Source organism: Geotrypetes seraphini, chromosome 7, assembly GCF_902459505.1.
Source record: "Geotrypetes seraphini chromosome 7, aGeoSer1.1, whole genome shotgun sequence".
Lineage (NCBI taxonomy): Eukaryota > Metazoa > Chordata > Amphibia > Gymnophiona > Dermophiidae > Geotrypetes > Geotrypetes seraphini.
In genome coordinates, this window is record NC_047090.1 from 62,637,897 (window position 1) to 62,651,271 (window position 13,375).

Sequence of the window (13,375 nt, forward strand, 5' to 3'; positions counted from 1 at the left end):
GCAGCTAAAATTTAATGCTAAGAAATTCAAGGTCTTGCATTTGGACTGCAAAAATGCAAGGGAATGGTACAGTTTAGGGGGTGAAGAACTTATGTACACAACAGAAGAACGGGACTTGGGTGTGATTGTATGAGATGATCTTAAGGTGGCCAAACAGGTTGAAAAGGTGACGGTGAAAGCTAGAAGGATGCTAGGTTGCATAGGGAGAGGTATGGCCAGTAGGAAAAAGGAGGTATTAATGCCCCTGTATAAGACTCTGGTGAGACCTCATTTAGAATATTGTGTATCATTCTGGAGATCACATCTTCAAAAAGATATAAAAGGATGGAGTCAGTCTAGAGGAAGGCTACTAAAATGGTGTGTGGTGTTTGTCATAAGACGTATGGGGACAGACTTAAAGATCTCAATCTGTATACAGTAGTACCTTGGTTTACGAGCATAATTAACATAGAAACATAGAAATAGATGGCAGATAAGGGCCACGGCCCATCTAGTCTGCCCACCCCAATGACCCTCCCCTACCTTTCTCTGTGAATAGATCCCACGTGTTTATCCCATTTGGCCTTAAAATCAGGCACGCTGCTGCTCTCAGTTACCTGAAGTGGAAGACTATTCCAGAAGCATGCTTGTAATTCAAAGCGCTCGTATATCAAAGCAACTTTCCCCATAGGAGATAATGGAAACTTAGACGATTCGTTCCACAACCCAAAAATGCAAAGTAACCCCTTTTGTTCCTCACTTTTGCTTTAATGGTGCATCCTATGCAACTTCATCCCCCAGCCCGTAGAAGTGGCACAGATTGCCTCTTGCGCTTACTTTCTTTATTAGTCATTCTCTCATGCGTCGTCTCAGGACTGCGTTCCCTCTCCTTCAGCACAGAATTCGTTTGCCGCCAGCGGCTGGGGAACAACAAGCCGGTCCCAGTCAGTCTTCTTCCTGGCTAAAAGGTAGGTCGGTCCGGCGCCCCCTCCCCTTATCCTTGAGCTGATTTCTCCTCATTTCTCCCGCTTAACTTTGCCACTTTCAACCCACGCCGCCATCCGGTACGCCTCGACTGCGCATGCACCCGCAGAGCCAACATCCAGGGACGAACGCCAGCTCTCATTCTCCACCAATCGGAGGTTGCCAAAAAGAAGTGCACGCGGCGGTGAGAGGGCACGATAATTTGGAGGCGGGCTTCGAAGGGAGGGTGACGTGAAGCACTTTTCTTTTGTGGATAAAGTATCTTTCGGGGTTTCCTTGGTTACGAGTTGACCAAGTTGGGAAATCTGGCGCATGTATCTTTTAACTCTTCTCTCTGAGAAGCTATTCTGGTAGCACTTGCTATAGTGGTGTTGGAGGACTCGTTTATCGGGACGGCGCTCGTCTTGTGAGTCAAAGTTTGCTGTAGTGTTTGTGTTGCAAAACACTCATTAACCGCATTACTCGCAAACTGAGATTTGACTGTACTTTGGAGGAAAGGTAGGAGAGAAGAGATATGATAGACATTTAAATACCTACATAGCATAAATGCGCATGAGTTGAGTCTCTATCATTTGAAAGGAAGCTCTGGAATGAGAGGGCGTTGGATGAAGCTAAGAGGTGAGAGGCTCAGGAGTAATCTAAGGAAATTTTTTTTACAGAAAGGGTGGTAGATGCATGGAACAGTCTCCCAGTAGAGGTGGTGGAGACAGAGACTGTGTCTGATTTCAAGAAAGTCTGGAATAGGCACGTGGGATCTCTTAGAGAGAGGAAGAGATAATGGTTACTGCGAATGGGCAGACTGGATGGGCCATTTGGCCTTTATCTGCCATCATGTTTCTATATTTCATCATTGTGCAGTGCTGGCGAAGACTGGACATTGATTTCATGGCCACAGCCAGGAATACACAGACAGATCACTTCTACAGTCAAAGGACTGAACCAAGAAGCCCAGGGCTGGTCTTTAAGTAGTTTTTCTCAGGCTTAAGTAGAACTATTATTATTGCTTTAGTAAAGGTTCCAGTCACTGTACCCTCTTCAACAAGATGTGTGAAGTATTGTAGAAGGAAAGGAAGGAGAACACTTTGAAAGGCCATATAAAATTCTACAGTGAGGCCATCCAGCCCAGGTGATTTACCTTTGGCCATGGTGCGAAGTATTTCCTGAAAATATGATTGTTGAATAGATATGGAAAGCACCACATTATCTTCTTCTGGTATCATAGCATGAGGTAGATCATGAAGAAAAGGTTCGAACTAATGAGAATCTGGATTATCAGACAAGTATAAAACTTTATAGAATAGTTGAAACTGAAAACCAATATCTTTGTTATTTAGAACTGTAGCATAGTCATCCTTTATTGCTGGTATTGCTGTTTTCTCAGAACGTAATTTCACATATGTAGCTAATTGATGGCCAGTCTTATTCACATTTGCATAGTAGTATGCAGACTTCATAAATACTTCTTTTGAAGCTGTACTGCTGAGAAGTAGATTGTATTCATATCTTAGTTTGTGGAGTTCGGTTTGTATATTAAGGTTACATAAGCCATTTAAATGAAGAGACTCGATCTTTTATTTGTTGTTCCAGGGTCTTTATTGCAACTTTGCTTTCTTTCTTTTTCTTCAATGAGTATGAAATTATGGTACCTCTAATATAGGATTTGAACGCATCTTAGATATTAGACCAAGAGATGTCACCCACTTTGTTAAATTCAAAGTAATCCTTTATATTAGCAGTGGTATATGCAACATAGTTTTCATCAGATAGTAAAGACAAGTTGAATCTCCATAAACCTGTTTCTAGTAGTGCCAATGTTCTCAAGTGTAATTAATACAGAAGCATGGTCTGATATAGTTGTTTGGTTAATATATGAAGCAATTTGTCAGCCAATGAGTAGCTAGTAAAAAAAAAAAAAAAAAATTGATTCTGGAGTATGATGAATGAGGTGGCAAGAAGAAGGTATAAGATTGCTCATCCAAATGCATTAATCTCCACGGATCTATTCGTTTTAATTGACAAATGAGTTCTTGTAAGCTGTGCCAGGATTTGGATTTCTTATAAGAGACTAATGATTTCATGTCCAGCTCCAGATTCAACAACAGGTTAAAATCACCTCCTATTATGCATGGTATGTCTCCTGTTAATGATATCATTTCAGCCAAAGCTTCAAAGAAAGAAGGACTCTCAATGTTAGGAGTATATACAGTATACTAAAAGCAGTGATGAGAGAAGTGCCAATGTTCAAGTCTACTTTGATCCAACGACCTTTGTGCCAGTGGAATGGGACAAAATTTTGATGTCAGATTGATTTCTGGCTAGAGTGACACCATTTTTTTCCCAATCGCCAGTGAGAACAAAGCTGGATAAAACCAATTAGAAGATATTTTGGCAAATTCTGTTGCTGATAAATGTGACTCTTGTTAGAATACTAGGTCAGGTTGAAATTGTTCAATATAATGTAATATTTTACAACATTTGATTGGGTTGTTGAACCCTTTTTCATTCAAAGAGAAGCATGTGAGAGACATTTAGACAAGTTACTAAACTCTCAGTCGAGACATTACACAAACTGAAAAAAAAAACCCCAAACATCTCGAAAGCTGCATGAACAGAACAAATAGCTATAACAACTTGGAGTATGGCATCCTGCAAGAAAAAAATTCATTAGCAAAAAAAGCTAACATCACTCTACGGGTCAATAAGCTGTCAGGGAGAAAACTCAGAGAGCATGGTAACCAACAAATCAGAGCAATAGATATATATGAAAACATTAGCATTAATAAAGCATAATCCTTGCTTATTCTGAAAAACTAAAGCATGACATAATTCATAATTATAATTATAATGACCATTAAAATGGTTATCAAAAGCAAAATTGCAATGAAGATCTTAATACCTGCAAACACAGTAATACAGCATAGTTAAATTAAACTTTTCATGTTTTGTCAATAGTGGTAGGACGTATCCCTTTAAAAAAATCAGCTAGATCCGCAGGATTGTAAAAGTCCTTTGTAGAGTTGTTGAACGTAACTTGCGTATGAGCAGGATATTAGCATGCCGAACCTGGTGCCAATAGCTGTTAGTTTGGGCTGGAAAGACAATAATTGTTTCCTTTTCTTAGCCGATTCTTTGGAGAGGTCAGGAATGAAGATTAATGCTAGACATGGGAGGGTATATGGACACAGAGAAGATGGCTAGACATGGGGGACAATAAGAACGCAGAAGGAAAATGCTGGACAGGGGGGATTATAAAGGATTGATACTGTACACAGGGGGATGGGTTCATAGAATGGAGAGTTGATGAAGGCAGGAAGATAGGCACATGGGAAATACTAGAAAGGGATGTATAGGAGACAGAGAGAAGGGAGATGCTGTACACGGGGAGCAACACATACACAGAGATAGAAGATGGATGGTGAGCATGGAGAAATAAGTAATGTCAAATGGTGTGGCCACCACTGTAGCCCAGAGCAGGGCTCAGTAGAGATACAGGTGGCTACAAAACACAGTACATTTGCGTGTGACCCGGCATGGAGTCACCCTGCAGGACTGGACTGGAGTTAACCAGAAAATCAAAACTCACAAATCAGGTTCATGAAAACATAATTCAGCTTTACTGTTTCTCCAACATAAAGGTAAGCAGTTCATCAGAAAAGATGTTAAAGTCAGTAGGCCAAATACCAGCCAAGCACAATGCAAAAGGCAAAACAAAAAAAACAAAATAAAGTCCAAAAATGGCAGCTGAGGATCCAGCTCTCCTCAGCCAGCACAAGCCTACTCTCCAGCAGTTTGTGCAATATACAAATACAGTTCAGTGCACTGGTTCCAGCAATTACACAGTGCTTAAAACTAAATAAAGCCTCTGGCAGGTTTATGGTAATGCCAGGAATAGGAGATAGCATTAGGTTTTGCAAATTAAAGCCAATAGTTAGCTTTTCAAAATTCCCTCCCAAGGTGGAAGCAAAACCTCTCCCCAATTTCTCCAAGCTTTCTCACAATAAACCAAAAACCAACAATTTAGAGAAAAGGAAAAGAAAAACAGCACACAAACAGTTCAACAGCAACCACACTCACTGTTTGTGGCAACAAGCCAAGTCCACCTGCATACTCTCAGGATAATTGGATTCCAAGCCAGAACAGGCTTCCTCAAAATCCATAGGTTCCTCGCTGAGACCGGCAAGTCCTTAGCTGGCTCAGCCTCAGTCCAATCCATGGGAACAGGACGGTTGTCCCTGTTTGGCTTAGGTGGATCTTTAGGGAGGCAAGACCCAAACTTCCTCCCTAACCGGCTTCCTTGTTTGAATGCCACTGCTGGCTTATCTACCCTAGGGGTGTGTCCTGATCTGGCAGTGTCAGCAGTAGACCAGGGACCTCTAGAGCTCCCCTGGTGGTGGCTTATATTATCTTCCTCAAACTCATCCTGGAAGATCCTGGAATTTTCCTGCCGGGTTTCTGCTTTTACCCTTGTTTTTTTTTTTTTATCTAGGGTTCTAGCAGGGCTTGCATCTGACTGGTCACAATGGTCAGGAGACCTTGGCAATTGAGTTAAGAGAAGACAAAAGAAAACAGAGACTAGTGCCTGAGACCAAATTGATTTGAAAAATAAAATGACGAGACATTTTTATTTTCTACTTTGTAATTAGAATATATCAGATTTGAAATATGTATCCTGCTAGAGCTGGTGTTAGACCTAACTTGGGACTGCAAAGCCCAGGCTGTGCTTCTTTAGCTTCCAGCTAGCTTAGGGCTCTCTCTGACCAGGGGGTAGTTGCACTCTCCTAACACTATTCCTGCCATGTGTGACTTAAGTATTCTGTTAGCTTGATTTTTCTATGTAGCATTCTGTAATAATTTGACTTCAGTTTTCTTGATAGTGGAGGGGATATTTGTGAGGCGGGGGGGAGGGAAGAGGGGAGACAGGGGTTTTGTTGATCCTTGCTCTGTATTATTTGTGATTTATAAAATGACAATTGTACAGAATATTGTTTCTTTTTATACTTTAATAAAATAAGTTCAGTATAAAATCATAACTATTTGAGGCTTGGGCAGATGGGATCAGATGGTTTGTGAGGATGGAATGGGGACGGGGACCAAGCTCATGGGGACAGGGCGGGGACAAATATTTTCTCTGTGTTGTTTTCTACCCACAACCTCAGGGTGCTGAGGCTTTAGCTTTAACCACTGCACCACACTCTCCTCCTTCCTGGTTATAATAATGTAAATCTTATTTGATCCCTGGTTTTACCTTTACTTTCATGCAAAGATTCCCTATGTTTGTACCATGCTTTTTAAAATTCTGTTACTGTTTTATTTATCCATACATTGTCATGATGAAATATTTCCTAATGTTACTCCTGAATCTACCATGCTAAAACTCAATGTAATTATATTTGTCAAATAAACATGCTTGGTATTTAAAGTCTTAGTTGCTGATATTTTGATTTTGTATTGCTTTATAGGCTGTGTAATGCATGCACTGATAATTCTTCTGATGGAATTCTTTACATGCAATTTTTGGCTAAGTTGGGCATGCCAAATCTTCCTAGTGATTTTACTGACATCGGCAAGCAAATATCAGAAGAAAAGAGAAAAACAGATATATCTCACAGGTATTGAGTGACATCTCATTATCATAGCTAAGGCAATGAGTCAAGTAAAGACAAGATTATTGTTCTTTATGCACTTTTTTTGTTTTTATACATTATTTATATTTCTGAAGTGAAAAGGCCAATTTTGTATAAAGTGTCTGGGTATAATCTGAGATGTCCCAATTGGGACATACACAGGTTTTCTGAATATTTTCAGAATGCTTGCAGAAGGCAGAAACTTTTCTTCCCACATCCTCTCTCACTGTAGGGTTACCAGATGTCTGGATTTCCCTGGATATGTCCTCCTTTTGAGGACATGTCTGGGGGTGTAGACGGCTTTTCAAAACCTGGCACTTTGTCGGGGTTTTGAAAAGAAATTGCGTTGGGAGGGGGCATCTGTACATATGCGAATCCAACATGGTGATGTCACGCGCAGGCACGCATGACATTGTATCACATCCATGCATGTGTGGATGCCTTCCTGCCTGATGAACAAGCAGTGGGAGGGCAGGGCTGGGGGTGTAATGAAGGGGGGGATGGGTGTTACTGGGCAGGCCTGGGGGCAGGACTAGGGGGGTCCTAATTTTATTGAGGTAAAATCTGGTAACCCTACTCTACTGCCATCTTTCTATCCAAATTCCACCCCAAACTCACATCTCTGACCTTATCCCTTTACTATTTCTTCCTTATGCCCTAAACTGCCCTCACTCAGTCTACCACCTGTCCTTATACTCCTTTTACCCTACCTCCCTTCATTTTTTTCCATCCAGCCCTAACTCATCCCCTCTTCCTATTCTAAACTATTTCATCTGAATCCCCTCAGCCTTTCCCCTCTGTACCCCCTTTTGCTCACATTCCTTCTCTTTAACCATTCCAGCGCCAACCCAACCCTGAATATACCTCTTTGTGTCTCATTGCCTCCCTTTTCTCTCTTTCTCCTCTTTTCTCTTTTGCTCCCTAAACTCCCCTCCCTCCCTCACATCTAACCAGGCCAAAACAGGCATTGGACCTAGAAGATCTATTCTACTACTACCATGACAACAATAACTAAACCTCTCTTTTTCTTCCTTCAATGACCGGTAGAGATATCTGAGCTGGAGGGGGGGGGGGGGATTTGAGGGAATAGAAGGCTACTCCCTGTTGCTTGTCAGGGTCCAGGTTGCTTAAGGTTGCCAATGTTTTGAAAGACAAAAAAACACTGTCTGTGACACCAATGCTTTGCCCCTGCCCCCTTCCCAAATAACTGCAGCTAGTGTGGCAGTACAGGATTCAGTGCCCGAAGGCCATATTAAAGACTGGGAGGTATGTGGTGGGGAGGTAGAATACAAGATCTTCCGTGTTCATTAAGCTACAGTCTCCCCTCCCAAAACATATATGCATTCCCCAAATAGTATTAAAGCCAAATTCTGTATCCTCAGAACACCCTTGCTCTCCCCCAACGATAAGTATAGAGCAGGGGTCAGGAACCTTTTTGGCTGAGAGAGCCATGAACATGACATATTTTAAAATGTAATTCCGTGAGAGCCATACAATATGTTTAAAACCAAATACAAGTAAATGTGTGCATTTTATGTAAGACCAGCACTTTTAAAGTACAATAAGTCTCTGAATTCTTTTTAATAACGTTGTTATGCTATTGCTAACCAATGATGAATAAAGTAGTTCTTACCATTAATGCGACTTCTGGTGCTGCATGGTTTTGCTGATGGCTTTGTAGTCTGGTTGATACGTGGTGAGGTTAAGTTTCATGCAGGCGTTGAGACTTCCATCCGTTAAACGTGATCGTAGGTTGGTCTTAATGTTCTTTAGATGTGAGAAAGACTGCTCACATGCATACGTAGAGCCAAACATTGTCAGTACAGCAATACTCACACGCTGCAATGTGTGGTATGTGACGGGAAGCGCGTTCCAAGTTTTGACAATCAGCCGGTCTGCGGGTTGAAGTTTTTTCATTTCTCCCCACTTGTGTTTGCTCGCCAACTCTGCTTGCTGTTGTGCAAGTCTTTCCAAATCTTCATTCAGTGACATGAACTTATTCACCCACAGGTCAGCAGCTTGGAGCTCAACATCTCTGATGGAGACACCGGGAATGTAACTCAGATCGGCGCTGTCCATTGCAAACTCGTGTGGATGGGTGATGAACTTAAAAAGACGAGCGCGCTCACGAAATTCTCCAAAGCGTGCTTTGAATGACTGCAGGAGATTAGATGTGAAACCTGCTAGCTGCTGAAGATCAAGATGTTGAGCAGGGTCACTTGCTGTGCATGCATCTTTAAACTCTCCCAGTTTTTCAAAGTGTAGTAAACGACCTGTTTCAATGTCGGCGATGAAGAATTCTAGCTTGTTTTCAAATGCAAACACTGCTTATTGAAGGGATAAGACTGTATTTCCAATGCCTTGCATTTTCACATTGAGCTGGTTCAGATGTTCAGTCATGTCCACGAGATAGTAGAACTTCAGGAGCCACTCAGTGTTAGCTAACTCAGGATGCTCAACGTTTTTCATTTCAAGAAAAGTCCAGATTTCGCTCAGACAAGCCGCAAAACAGCTGAGCACCTTCCCTCTTGACAACCAATGCACATTGGTTCAGGAACTTCAATGGTGCCTGAAGCCGCATCGTCCTTCACAGGCAGTCCCAAATCGAGGCCCTGGCTTCCCATCCCACCAGCTACACCCGCAATTGGCTACCCTGCCTTCATTACCTCTGCCCTGCCCCACAGACCACTACTTGGGGTGGTACCCTCCTCATCTCAGACAGCTAGCTAATTGCAGAAACCCTTTTATTGAAGAAGATGGCTAAAAGAAAAAAAGATGAGGAGTATTGTACTTTTCAGCAGAAATGGACAGAGGAATTTGCCTTTGTGGAGAGAGCAGGTTCTGCAGTGTGTCTAATAAGCAATGATAAAATTGCATCGATGAAACGGTCAAATATAAAGCGGCACTTCAACACACGCCATACTACATTTGCATCGGAATATCCTGCGGGGGACAGCAGGACGAAAGCATGTCAAGAACTACTGTGCAGAGTGCAAGCTAGTCAGCAGCAACTCCGTGTTTGGACCTAACAAGGTGACTGGAATTCGGCTAGCTTTGCTGGTGCTTTAGCAATTGTGAGAAACGGAAAGCCATTCACAGAAGGGGAGTATGCCAAAACATTCATGCTTGATGTTGCCAATGAACTTTTTGATGACTTTTCGGATAAAGACAAGATAATCAAACGAATAAAAGACATGCCTCTGTCGGCAAGAACTATTCACGATCGTACCATCATGATGGCAAATCAAATTGAGGCAACACAAGTGAAGGACATAAATGCAGCATCATTCTTTTCTCTCGCTTTGGATGAGTCAACAGACGTAAGCCATTTATCCCAGTTCAGCGTGATTGTAAGGTATGCTGTCAGTGACACACTACATGAGGAAAGTCTTGCTGTTTTGCCTATGAAAGGGACAACAAGAAGGGAGGATTTATTCAAGTCTTTCACTGAGCTCGCTAAAGAACAAAATCTACCGATGGATAAACTTATTTCGGTGTGTACTGATGGTGCTCCGTGCATGGTGGGGAAAAACAGAGGATTCGTAGCACTTCTTCGTGAACATGAAAAGAGACCCATCCTAAGTTTTCACTGCATCCTACATCAGGAGGCGCTTTGTGCTCAGATGTGTGGTGGGCAGCTTGGTGAGGTGATGTCGCTGGTCATTCAGGTGGTCAACTTTATTGTTGCCCGAGCTTTAAATGATCGCCAGTTTTATTATTATTATAGTGAGTGGGGTTAGGAGTTAAAAGCAATAACAAATATACCTATATTGACCAAACTTACTGAGTCTATTGTTTCTAAATATTTGGATAAATTTTCAATATTACTTCCTTTCCAGCATGGGTTTCACTCAAATTTCAGTACTGAAACATTATTAATTTCATTAGTAGTGAAGATTCAGGGTTTGTTATCTCAGGGACGATATTGCTTCAATTTGATTTATCAACAGCTTTCAATGTTAATCATTGGGCTCCTTTTACTAAGCTGCGCTAGCGGTTTTAGTGCCCGCTGCAATGCCGTGCGCAGTAGGTGCCAACGCCTCCATTGAGCTGGCATTAGTTTTTCCGCGTAGCACGGGGGGGGGGGGTAGTGCGCGCTAAAAACACTACCGCAGTATAGTAAAAGGAGCCCATAGTATTCTTATTCAACCGCTGGCTAACATTGACCTTGAGAAAGTTTGGGATTGGTTCAAAGGTTTTCTAGCATTAAGATTGTATCAGGTGTACAATGAGGGGGCCACCACGCGAGTGGACTGCTGGGCACGATAGACCACTGGTCTGACCCAGCAGCGGCAGTTCTTATGTTGTTATGTTCTAACTCTCCTCCCCTTGGACCTCTACCTGTGGAGTGCCACAGAGCTCACCGTTGTCACCTATTCTATTCAGTATATACATGACTATTTTACAATATCTGAAATTATTTCCAACGGAATCAATCTTTACTTATGCAGATGATATTTTTGTTCTGCACGAAATTGACCCTTCTTTAAAAAGTTTAACATCTAGGATAAATTCCTGTATTTCAAGGATTCAGGACTGGGCCTCATTGATATGTATGAAATTAAACACCACAAAAACAAAACTTTTATGGTTTGGCCCAAAAACAGAAATGCTACCCTCTACAGTACTATTAATTTTAGGTGATTCATTGAAAATTGAATTTACATCTAAAATCCTGGGCTTTATCTTGGATTCTTCACTTTCTCTTTTTTCTCAAGTTAGTAAGGTAATGAAAAAATATTTTCTCAGCCTCTGGACTTATTGGGCCCTCTTGTGTGTTGTAGGCTTTGTCTCTGGGCATCTGGGGTTTTTCTTGTCTCCCCTTTATTCTCTTGTTTTGGTTTTCAGTGCTGGGACTGAGGGGCATTGGGGGTCCTCCCAGGAGGGAGGGGGAGAGTCTTGAAGCACCTCCTTTAGTCCTTCTCAGGACATGCATAGTAGGAGGGGGGTGGGAGGGGATCTGTATGGGGGTGGGGTGGGGGATGGTAGGGAGGTTTCTTTGGTTTCTTTTGTTCCTGAATGCGTTTTTGAGGGTGGCTCTGGATCTTTGGAGAGTTTGTTTTTTATTTTCTATGCATTTCTTTCTCTTACACAGTGGCACCTCGCCTTCCTTTGGGATTTGGGCGGAGGGTAGGTTTCTTACAAAGACTTTTGACTGTTCTCCTGATGCGGGTTGGGGGGGAGCCATAGGCTGGGATGGTTCTCCCATGTCCAGTTTGTTGGGCATTGGTTTTGTTACTTTCTCTCCTTTCAGAGGAACCATGGTTAAATTTGTATCTTGGAATGTGAATGGGGTGACCTCCCCCATAAAGTGGCAAAAAATTCTACAGACCTTAAATCGCCATAAAGCGGACTTGTTTTTTTTGCAGGAAACACATCTGGATACTACAGAACATGAGAAGTTTCAGTGCTGGTGGGTGGGGCGGGTGGTGGAGGCTGGGGCAGTTCAGAGGAAAGCAGGAGGCCTGATTTTGTTTTGGAAAGGGCTGGATGTCCAGGTGGTTAATTCTTGGGCTGATGCTTCTGGTAGATTTATGCTTGCTCAGGTAGTATTGAATAGACAATCGTTGTTGTGCAACGTATATGCCCCAAATGTATATGAGAAGAAGTTCTACCCTGTTTCCCCGATGATAAGGCAGGGCCATCAAATAAGACAGCTCCCCCTTTTTAGAAAAAAATGTAAAATAAGGCACCCCCCCCTCAAATAAGCCACCCACCGATACCTGCGCTTACCCGAATCGGGTGGTATGGTGGGTGACTCCGTGTGGTCCCTCCGTCTACCGTATTTGCCTCCATGGCTGCGTGCCGCGCCTCGTCATGAAGTGAAGAGGAGGAAGTGACAGGACTGCAGCGCGCGCACGTGACTCCGCGCAAGGAAACACAGGCAGCTTCCCTCATCCCTCCCTAACGGAGACTGCAGGAGTTTGTTCACGGCCAGAACATCCAAAAGTGAGACACGCAGACAGGTTTCTTTTGCTGTGAGCAATACCACTTACTGTATATAAAGCCTGTTTAAAATGCATACGGTATATAAACAATGGTTTCACATTATCAAGTCCCCTCTGATGCTGCACTACAGAATAATCTCTTTACTGTGTTTCCCTGATGGAGAACATTGGGGACATTAAATGGTACAATATATGGTATGATAGATAAAGCTGGCCATACACGGTACGATTTTTCGGCCGACCGATTCTTCAGCCGTCAAATAAGACAGCCCCCCCTTTTTAGAAAAAAATGTAAATAAGGCATCCCCCCGAAAATAAGCCCTAGAGCATATTTTGGCCTTCCAAAAAAAATAAGACAGTGTCTTACCATCGGGGAAACAGGGTATGCTGCCCTTGCCAGATGGCAGACATTGCCTAATGTTATGGGGGTGATTTTAATATAGTTCAAGTTCCTGGATTGGATAAAGATCGTATACTTGTTGCGGAACGCATGAATTCCTTGAAGGATATTCCTCTTTTGTACTCTTCCTTCGGTCTCTTGGATGTGTGGTGCATACTACACCCTTGCAAAAGAGACTATACTCATCTCTCTCGGGCTCATGCCTCCCAATCCAGAAGAGATTATTGGTAAATCTCTACAACTTTGTTTTCTCACACGAAAGAGGCTGGTATAGGACCGTACAGTGTATCGGATCATGCCCTTATTTGGTGTACTTTGGAGGTGGGCCACTCTGGCGAGCGCATGTTTTGTTGGAAATTTCCCCCTTTTTTATATCCTGACTTTCATGATTATCTGCTCACTAAGTGGATGAAATCAACAGCACAATGTGCGGCAGCCTC

The 13,375-nt window shown here is 42.5% G+C and overlaps 1 protein-coding gene across 4 annotated transcripts in view; it reads left to right on the forward strand.

Annotated features, from left to right (window-relative positions):
- Positions 1-13,375, forward strand: part of EFCAB6 (EF-hand calcium binding domain 6) — a 474,908-nt gene that overhangs the window by 195,134 nt on the left and 266,399 nt on the right. For all 4 annotated transcript variants that reach the window (XR_004540188.1, XM_033953069.1, XM_033953071.1 and 1 more), the window contains exon 15: positions 6,423-6,572. Coding sequence is in view for 3 of the 4 variants with exons in the window: in XM_033953069.1 (XP_033808960.1) it covers positions 6,423-6,572 (150 nt within the window). In the remaining variant the exon portion in view is untranslated. The remainder of the gene's footprint in view (positions 1-6,422; positions 6,573-13,375) is intronic.